The sequence below is a fragment of the Oncorhynchus keta genome, chromosome 9 (genome assembly GCF_023373465.1).
Source record: "Oncorhynchus keta strain PuntledgeMale-10-30-2019 chromosome 9, Oket_V2, whole genome shotgun sequence".
In the NCBI taxonomy this organism is placed as follows: domain Eukaryota; kingdom Metazoa; phylum Chordata; class Actinopteri; order Salmoniformes; family Salmonidae; genus Oncorhynchus; species Oncorhynchus keta.
The window spans coordinates 43,830,029-43,840,471 of record NC_068429.1 but is presented as its reverse complement, the minus strand read 5'-3'; the positions used below and the strand labels follow the sequence as shown (position 1 = coordinate 43,840,471).

General features: G+C 40.6%; 1 protein-coding gene across 2 annotated transcripts in view; it reads left to right on the top strand.

Moving 5' to 3' along the window:
* Positions 1 to 10,443, top strand: part of morn5 (MORN repeat containing 5) — a 40,344-nt gene that overhangs the window by 24,814 nt on the left and 5,087 nt on the right. Inside the window, exons 1-4 of one of the 2 annotated variants that reach the window (XM_052525951.1) lie at positions 27 to 477; positions 643 to 790; positions 1,425 to 1,536; positions 2,204 to 2,329. In XM_052525951.1, the coding sequence (XP_052381911.1) occupies positions 431 to 477; positions 643 to 790; positions 1,425 to 1,536; positions 2,204 to 2,329 (433 nt within the window). In that variant the 5' untranslated portion in view covers positions 27 to 430. Of the gene's footprint in view, positions 1 to 26; positions 478 to 642; positions 791 to 1,424; positions 1,537 to 2,203; positions 2,330 to 10,443 lie in introns of those variants that run through there. The other variant, XM_052525952.1, reaches the window with a different exon arrangement.

The window sequence follows — 10,443 nt, the reverse complement described above, 5'->3', positions numbered from 1 at the left end:
TTGTCTCAAGTATTGTGTTAACAAGCCTTGTTTTTTTCTCAGACAAGAGATAACATGCTCGGCTTCTTTAAGCATAATAAACTTAATGCAAATGGCGAAATAGTCAAAAAGACACAAACCTAGCTTCACCGTTACCACGGCGACTTGGTCAAACAAACACCCTGCAGGCCTAGTTGCAGAAATTGGTTCCCACTAGATAGCACAGCCACAAAATCAAAATAGGCCAAATCGTAAAAGTGAAGGAAAAGAAAATGTGCTTTTTGGTCTTAAATTAAGGTCAGCGGTTAGGTTTAAACATCACATATTAATAAGATAAATTGTATAAATGTGCGGGGTTTATGACTTTAACTAGTGACGCCCACAGAAACCAGACAGCTATTGGCTAAACTAACCCCAGTTGTTCTATGTAGCTTTTAATAAAATAACAAATATGGAGTTCACAGGTAGCAGTTACACTGGAAGCTTCAAGAATGGCAGGTAAATGAATCACTATTTTTGTCATAGAAATTTAGCAAACTGGTCTGTGTCAAAATTGTAATGTTGGGAAGCTCGCTAGCTTGCACCAGTTCTTGCACAAGTTGAAGTTCACTGTTCTCATCTCACCACTGGTGAATTAGAGATGTCATTTTCTCTGTTCTTCAGGATGGAGGGAGAAGGAGAGTATAAATTCCCCACAGAGACCAGATATGTTGGGGAGATGAAGAATGGCATGTTCCATGGAAAAGGTGTACTCCATTTCCCAAATGGAAGCATATATGAAGGAACTTGGGAGAAAGGAATATCCAAACAGGTGTGTAGCATACTGTGTCTGTGTGTGTGTGTGTGTGTGGGGGGGGCTTCATACGTGTGTACGTGTGTAGGTCTATGTGTGTGTTTCACATTGGTTATAGTGGACATTACATCTGGTCCCCTTTAGCAATGATATACATTAATTGTCGCAATTATTACGTTGCTATACCTCTCCCCCTACATGTGCTCTCTGCATGCTCCACACAGGAAATACATTCCTTTTTGGTCAACCGTTCATTCATGCGTATCTCAGCCATAATAGTAGCCAGTTCGATTATTATCATGATTACTACGCTCCATTAGACATGATCTAGCAAGCAAGCAAGCCCATGACCAAACACACCTTACTCCGAGCCAGCGCAGACCCTTTGTTCATGGTAAAAACTCCACAGGATGTGGAACATAGCCTAGATCTCTTAACAAATGATGCATGATTAAAAGACAATTCAACCATATTGACATAGGCCTATGTTGTGGTAAAATGTAATTCCCCAATCCAAACACAAGTTTGTCTCTTTTTTTGCCTAATATCCCTGTTTTGCCATTAGATGCAAGTTTCTGACTGAATATAAACAGTTTGATGCAGGGTACTACAGTGTTTAAATCACGTAAACTACAAAGTGTTTAATCCACAGGGAAAGTATACTTTCTCTGATGGACTGGAGTACCAAGAGAAGGACTGGGAGTTTTGTGATGGCTATGACAGACAGTTCTACACTGAGAGGTGCAATGGACTCAAACCTGCAGGTAAACGTTAGCTTATTTTCTCTGTGGAAATCTTCCAGAGGGTGTATATGAACAGATTTGAATAAGATTTAATGGTGCTAAAACAGTGCCGGTTCATCTTTAATATAAACAGACTAAATCCTCAAATCCTTAAAGTGGCAATATGTAATGTCTTGGGCGACCTGACCAAATTCTCATAGAAATGTGAGTTGTAGATATATCATTCTATTTGAAAGTCTAAGAAACAGTAGATATGTTCTTTGTGCGCCATTTCTGTACTTCCCATTCTTAAGTTTTGTTTTTGCGTCTTACTTTCGGTTTTGTACACCTGCTTCAAACAGCTGAAACAACAATCATTTTGGTTATCGAAAATATATTTCACAGCGGTTTAGATGGTACAATGATTCTCCACACCAGCTTATTTTGTCACATGAACTGAAATTAGGGGAGCTATTAGAGTTTTAGCAACCAGGAAATGGCGGACCGATTTCTGCATAGTGCAACTTTATTTAAAGAATTAGGGTAATCATCTATTTAGTCTCTATACCATAGCAATGGAATATAATATATTATCTCAATGGTTTTTACCACAATCTGTCTGTCTTTCTTAAATTATGTCACTTCTTTTGTTGTTTGTCTCAATACATATAACCAGTCACTTACTCTCTCTCTCTATCTGACCTGGCAGGGGAGCCTCAGCTGACAGACTCATTGCGTGTCATACCAGATGGCTGTTATGACTGTGGGGATGGATTCTATGACCCCAATGCCAGGGTCATCACTGACTATGAGCATCACTTTCTCAGAAACGCAGGTGAGTGGAGACTGTTGGAGCTCACATCAAGGTTTTTGTGAGAACAGATCCTGGCGTCTTGTATCACATATGTTTCTAACCTCCAGCTCATTAGAGCTCAGTGTGCCACCATGTCTCCATTACAATTTGACTTTGACATATGTCTTTCTTATCTAATTGTTGGGCCTTTCAAAGTAAAATGTATTCCTTTATCATAATGTTCAGGGTAGATATTAACCCATGAGTAAGCGTCGGCCACCGCGGAAACATTTGATACTAAACTGAAAAAGTACTATACTGGTGGATTACTCAGATTCTCTAATATAGTAGATTATTTTAGTCAGATACTTTGCTGAGGCAGCCTTATTACTCTATAACTCATCATCTGCTGGTCCTCTCAGCCAAGCTTGCCTCTCCACTGCAGTCATTTTAGTTTTGTTTTCAAAGGGAAAATGTAAAACACATTTTTTTCCACCCATTGAGTGCCCAAATGTGGGATCTTTGATTTGAAGGCAATGAGGTATGTCAGGTTTTCCGATCACAATTCCAAATACCCGTGCCAGTTTTTCATAGTTTTACATCACCAGACAATGTCATGGTTTAGGAATGGTTATGGATCTAGTCGTATCTCTGTGAATGGGATGCATGGTGCTTTATGGGAGACTGCCCAGCTGTGAAATAATGTCCTGTAAGAAATAATAGACATACTGTATGTTATCTTTTGGCATAGGTTGCAGCCAAGGCAGCATTCTTTGGAAACAGTGAGTGTAGCTTAGCCTATACATACACATACAAGAACTGAAAAACAAATTATGATTTGAACATTTATATTTATGATTTGTCTTTGATTAGCACACCACAAACAAAGTGTGTATATTTGGATGATCGCTGACAGGCAGACAGCGGCCTATGATTTACTAGTGTCCCAGCCAAACATAAAACATATAAGAATCCGAATATTAATCACTGTGTGATCCGGAGCAGGGAAATCTAATTCATGTGTATAGACAAAAACAGACGAAGAGATGCACATCCTGAACAGATGTCTTGAACATACTATATGTAATAAGAATTATGTTCCCGATTTTCCTCGCTTTGGGTCCTTCATAACAGTTCTGGTATTGATCAATGAAACGGAGGGAACGAAATGTAGAGTTGAGGAGAAAAATAGGAGGAGCTTTAAAAACAATACTGTTGTTCCAATAGTCTGATTCAGATTAATTGGGTCTGTCTGCTGTTTGTTCTGTGATTTTGCACAGGACATATTTAATTCATTTTGCACTGATTTGTGATTTCAAACTCAACATTACAAATCTTTCAGATCCATTATCATCTCCTTGATGGATTATTGGCCCCTTATCCAGATACTTCTATAGTGCATAATTAAAAATGTAATCTGCATATGGGTTTTTTAATGGAAACATCCAGTGTTTGTGTCAGAGGAACTGTGTACGAGTGGGATCATTGGGCTTCGAGCCCATATGACGTGACAAGGAAAACACTCTGTGTCCTCTGGATTTATTTTCATCTCTGAGAGGTTGAAGGTACATTTGTCAAAATGGGTGTGAAGACAGAATTTATTGCCAATGGCTTCCATCCAGGAAGGAGGAAAGCAGAGGGTCCCTGCACTTACTGTACATCCAGAGGAACTGCTCTCCCTGCGGGGACGACATGTTTTGAGGAGGAGAGGAAAGAGTGCACTCACAGCTGTGGTACAGGACAGAAGAAGGGTTTTGTGCCAAATGGCACCCAATTTCCTATATAGTGCACCACTTTGTGCACTATATAGGGAATTGGGTGATATTTGGGACACAATCAAGAACAGAAGGGGAAGATAAGAGGCAGGGGTAAAAGGGCAGGGGGACGGGGGAGCGGAGCAGGGCCCTCAGCCCAGAGAGCTGCTGCTGGGCCGGGAAGGAAGAGTCAGGGAAATGCCCAGGCTTTGGGCCAAGACCTGAGAAGAAGTACAAAAGCAGATGGGAGGAAGCCCTGAGGAGGAATCTCTGAGTCTTCACAGCAGCAGCGGAGGAGGGGCGGGGCGGGGCGAGACAGATCATCTGGATGTGACCCAGCATCTCTCAGGTCGGTCCAGTCCGGGGAGTGGAGTGGTGGTGCGGGTGGAAGAAAGGAGTGTCCCCGTCCGCCTGATTGTCAACCAACGCCACATGGAGCCCACTGTTGGCTGCCTCCCAGGTATAATCGACTGTGTCGTTGTATCCTCCTCTTTACCCTTCCCTACTCTCCCCTGTCCTGGCAACACACACACACACACACACACACACACACACACACACACCCCAGCACTGCTCTGTCTCCAAAAATAGACAACCTTAGGAATCACAGATATATAGAAATCGAAAGAAATCTTGAGACTTTTGTAAATTAAAGGTTATTTTCCTGAAACCATCGGAACACCATTTATAGTTAGAATTTCGAATGAGTGCTTCTAATTCTATGAGGCCATAGGGGCATTTCAAGGGGAAGTGCAGGACACTGGAGGCTTTGTAATCTGAAGACTGCTGTTGCCAAAGCCAAGCCCTCATCATTATCTTGATCATGTGTAATAACACTGGCTAGGAGAGCCTTGTGTATGAACGAGGTTTAGGAACTTCACAAAGCGTCTTGCATGGAGCAAACCGCACAGAACCGAGGTGGCAGGCAGGCAGGCAGTGATCGACTGACATCCCAGCTAACAACAAACGTTCCCGCAACTTTAGAACATTTTCCCTAAAGAGTTTCATTAGGTCATTAACTAACGTTTTTATAAGAATGTTCTTATGCTGCAAGGAATATTTCAAAGAGACCATTCCCTTAATGCCAGCAGCATACCACTGCTGGCTTGCCTCTGAAGCTAAGCAGAGTTTGTCCTGGTCAGTCTCTGGATGGGAGATCCGATACTGTTGGAGGGCCAGTAGGGGACACTCTCCCTTTGGTCTAAGGCGATCTCAATGCCCCACCACCTTTTAATTTAGTTTTGTCATTTTATTTTTCAGAGGGTGGTTACAGGTACAAAGAAAATCAAATAAATGCATATAAAGATAACCCTGACCCATTCACCCCCTCAGTCCCCACTCATCCACCCGCCCACTTCCTCCCTCTCCCCATCCAGAAACCATGCTTCCCACCCCGCTATGCACTTTACAATGTATTTCATAACTTTGCCCCAGAAGCATTTAACTACAGGGCACTCCCACATCATATGAAGGAATATGCTTACATGTTTAGGTGACTCAGTGGACAGTTGGGAGTTGGGGACAATTTCATCATAAAACATTTCCTGGGTGTTAAATACAGTCTGTGAACAAACGTGAAATGTATAAATTAATGGTTCGGATTACGGGATGCCAGGGTTATATTTTTTCCACATTCTGTTCCAGTTAAAGCATGGAACAGAAAAAATTAGATCTGTAGACCATACTTCTTTAATGGCTAGCTCAGATATTATGTTTAGATATTGTAGAGATCAGTCCTTTCGGGAGCCCATGTCATTTATTTAGAAATCCCATCAATGGATGTTTTGGTAGTTGGGTTTCCCAAAGGACTCCATAGGCCAGCATTGCTGACCTAAGTTCTAAATATAGAAAAAAGGAGTTGCCCGTTAATGTGTATTTCGAATCTTGGAATGTTCTCAAACCATTACTGTCCATGATATTGGTATGGGTACGGATTCCATATTTGGACGATTGGGGGGTTCCAAAGGCTGCCCCCCAGATCGCAAGGCATTATTATGAAATATTGGAGTATGGGCATATCACTGAAGGGAAATATTAAGGGATATATCACTGAAGACCACCTCTTCCAGGGCAATAGGATACACTATATTTCTCTTGATACTCAGCCATGGGGCAGAAGAATCTAAACCAATATTAGGATGGGGCAAAATGCTAGAGCTTGGAAATACAACTTAAAGCCAAGACAACGCAAGAGTGGCTTTGGGAAGTCTCTGAATGTCTTTGAGGGGCCCAGCCATGGCCCGAACTTGAACCCGATCAAACATCTCTGGAGAGACCTGAAAATAGTTGTGCAGCTACACTCCCCATCCAACCTGACAGAGCTTGAGAGGATCTGCAGAGAAGAATGGGAGAAACTCCCCCCCAAATACAGGTGTGCTAAGCTTGTAGAGTCATACCCAAGAAAACTCGAGGCTGTAATCACTGCCAAAGGTGCTTCAGCAAAGTACTGAATAAAAGGTCTGAATACTTGATGATATTTGTTTTATTTTTTATACATTTACAAAAAATAAATAAAGCCTGTTTTTACTTTGTCATTATGGTGTATTGGATGTAGATTGATGAGGGGAAAAAACGATTTAATCCATTTTAGAACAAGGCTGTAATGTAACAAAATGAATACTTTCTGAAGGCACTGTAGGCCTCTACGAGTCTGTATGCTGGAAAACCTTGGTTGCGTGTGAATTGTAGTTGGTCTTGTTAGATTTGTCCGGCATGTTCAAAATGGCGTTACTGTCTGTCCCAATAACCAGATGGCATTCAGTTAATTCTAACAATATGCTGTTCATCGAATACAAAAAACAGGGTCATATGAATTTGGAGCATACATTAATAAAGGCAATTTTCTTTCCATTATGGATACATTTAATGAAAGTGATTTAGCCTTTTTGGTATTCCCCATGAATCCAGATGGTAATTTTGAGTTTCTTATGTATCATTATTAGTGCTGAGCGATTAACCTAAACTTCTATAATGTTCTGTTTTTTTAAACAACTAATTGACCAAAGTCGGTTCAATTATTTGAATTCCATTTCCCTCATTTTTTCCCCCTGTGAGATCAATGCGCACATCACAGTTTCTCGAGAGATAAATCAGATCCAGCCTGAACTGTGAGGTTGTAGGGAGTTGTAGTTTCTGACAGGCCACCTTTATACTTAGTGTAATGAAACAGCAAAGAGCAGGTCTGAATACTTGATGATATTTGTTTTATTTTTTATACATTTACAAAAAATAAATAAAGCCGTTTTTCTTTGTCATTATGGCCCGATGTAGATCCATGAGGGGACAAAAAAACTTTTTAAAAACGATTTAATCCAGCCTAAGCTAACCAGCTCTGCTAAGGTGAGCTAAAATGGTCAGAGTGAGGTGATTTCTCATTTGTGTCTGTCCCAATAACCAGATGGCATTCATTTACATTTGTCTTTAGAATACAAAAACAGGTCATATGAATTTGGAGCATACATTATAAAGGCAATTTTCTTTCCATTATGGAACATTTAAGGAAAGTGATTTTGCCTTTTGACATTAATCCAGTGGAACAGTTTCTTTACAATAGTGCATCTACTTCTAAATCTGTTTTTTTTAATTGGGGTTCAATTATTTGATTCCACATTTTTTTTCCCCCTGAGATCCTAGGTATTCCAGTTTCTCGAGAGATAAAAGATCCAGCCTGAACTGTGGGTTTCAGGTGTTTCTGACGGAAGGTGTAATGAAACAGCAAAGAGCATCTGACCCTCCCTGTCCTGGCAGCGCGCTATCGACAGCCTAGCTAACCAGCTCTGCCAAGGTGAGTTCCACCATTGGGGTGCTCATTTGTGCTAGAAGTAGCTAGCGAGCAAGCTAGCCAACTTTAGCCAGGCAGGTAAACTGCAGAAGGACATGTCGGCTACAATTCCCCATGGTTTATCAGTGCAATTTTGACAGCCAACCAGCTGAAAAGGTTTGAGAGGGTTTATCTAATGTTCCTTCATTATATTTTAGCTCATGTTGCTCTGGGTAGAATTAGTTGTTGATCTTGTTGTTGATGTGCTTAATTGAGGGAAAGAAAGCCTACATTTTCATGGTTGTTTGAGCAATAGGACTGTAAAGTTCCCAAATGTAAGAGGACTCCCTTGGTATTGACATATTTGCAGAAATCCATTCAGGTGTATGTTTTGGCGAATGCGTTTTAATGATCCAAGTCGCGCTGTTGCAACTGCCTGTAAACACACAGTCCAGTTCAAATTGAATGATGGCAGGCCCTTGTAGCAAATGGGTTATTTGTGTCAAGGCCTATTGTAGCTCTGATTGGCTATGGTGCACCGGTCTGCATAGACTCTGTTTCTGGATGAGACAGATGTTTTATTTACTGCAGTGTCTATTAACTGTCCAAATGCACGGGCGGTTTCCCACTCTATACTGCTATAGAGTTTTCACAAATGCCTTAGTATACGTAATTCCCAAACATTCTAAGAATTTATGAAAACGTGAAAATGACCATACAATATCTGTCATGTTCTTCCTGGAGGTATATATGAACAGATATAAATACGATTTCACGTTGCTAAAATGCTGTCCGTTTCACTTCAATGATGTCATTATTATCTTTGCTATAAAGCCCATGGATGTGAAACAAAAAGCAGGACCCACAGGGAAACCCACCCATTGGTCGTTTCCCACCCAGAACCCCTCCCCCCACCCAGTTCCTGCACTATAATAACAGGGTTGAAGCATAGTGGTGAGTGGGAGCCTGATCCATGAAATTTCAAAAGCAGCATATTTGTTTTATGGTCTTAAGGTATTGAGAAAAAGATGTAAAGTAAAACATAAAATGATTAACCATTTACCCCTTCAGACCTTTAAATGTAAGTATGCAGACGTCATAAATTAGGGTGGGTAGTGATGGGGGGAAAAGTCGGCTAAATATAGGAACAGAAATGCAAACGTAAACAATGAAATATCCTCATTATTATTATTATGAGCAATATGCTCTAAATGACCTTAAACATAGGAAGAAGAGGAGAAAAAAAACAAGCAATAATGAATTGTGTGGAAGACTATATGGGACTGGTCATCTCTCCTAAACAGTTTAGCCCATAGAGATGCAATGTGCTGTTAAATTGAACTCGCCCAGAACGTAGTTACCATGTTCTCAGAACATAAGAAATGGGAACGTTGCAAGAAAATGAATGTGTTTCCTTTTCGGGGGGTTAGGAGAATATGCCATCGACGTCCCACCAAACATACTCAGAACATAGGATATTAATGTTCTAGACACGTAAATGTTCTATTATTCCATCAGCGTCCCACCAAACATACACAACATGGTTGCCATGGTCTCAGAATATAAGATATCAATGCTCTAGACATGTTTCATGGGAACGTTGCAGGAACATTCTGTGTATCAGTTGTTAGGATGTCACCTGATGGTCCCAAAGAAATGTCCCCCCCTAAAAAAAAAAAAAAAAAGTTGAATTACACATCACACCTTTTTACTTTTGCAGAGCTGATGATAAACCAATAAACCACATCCATTCATAGCTCTTTGTCTGTTGGCAAGGTTAGGGATACACACACACACACACACACACACACACACACACACACACACACACACACACACACAGTGCATTTAACTTAGTGTTTTCACCTTACATATTTGACATAGATGATTAGATTGTGCATGTTCTTTTATACTGGTATTATGTCCTCACCTGGGATTTGAACTTTCCTACAGTACTCCGATCTTCCCTCTACGCCTCCATGTCAGTTATTGTTTAGTCTGACTGTTCTAATCATTGATTTGATTGACTTATTTGAGTGATATAAGAGCTTTCTGTAAAGTTGTCTAATGTATAGTTGTCTAATAATATTTCGCTAAGAATATGCGAGTAGGGTGATTACCATAGCGGGTCTTAAACCCAGGACACCTAACCCTAACCACTGTCCCAATAAGGGATATCTTTAGGACAAGTGCTTATTGGGCCAGTATAGTTAGGCCCTGTCCAGAAGAAACTTTCCCTTTCTCTTTCCCTAGAATTGTGACCTGAGTTGCTCTCATTTCTCCAGCTCCACCAGACCTCCCATGAATAGCCTATTTAAACAGCTTTTTGATGCCAGAGACACATTAAGTACATGATCCATAGTATAACAGAATATACGCTACAAACTGAGTCGATAGTGGAAAACGGGAGCAGATTGAGCTGATACACACTACATCTCTGCACAGTCCTATCCGCTCAGAATTCTTCTCTATCTTTTCTTCTGTTGGGTTTTCATTGTTGATATGTTTCACCCAGGCTGATTTGTTTTCCGCGGGGCAGTGGACATCGACCGTAAGGGAGTTTTAAATATATATTTTTCTCTCACCCATCTACACACAATACCCCATAATGACAATGTGAAAACATGTTTTTTTATACATTT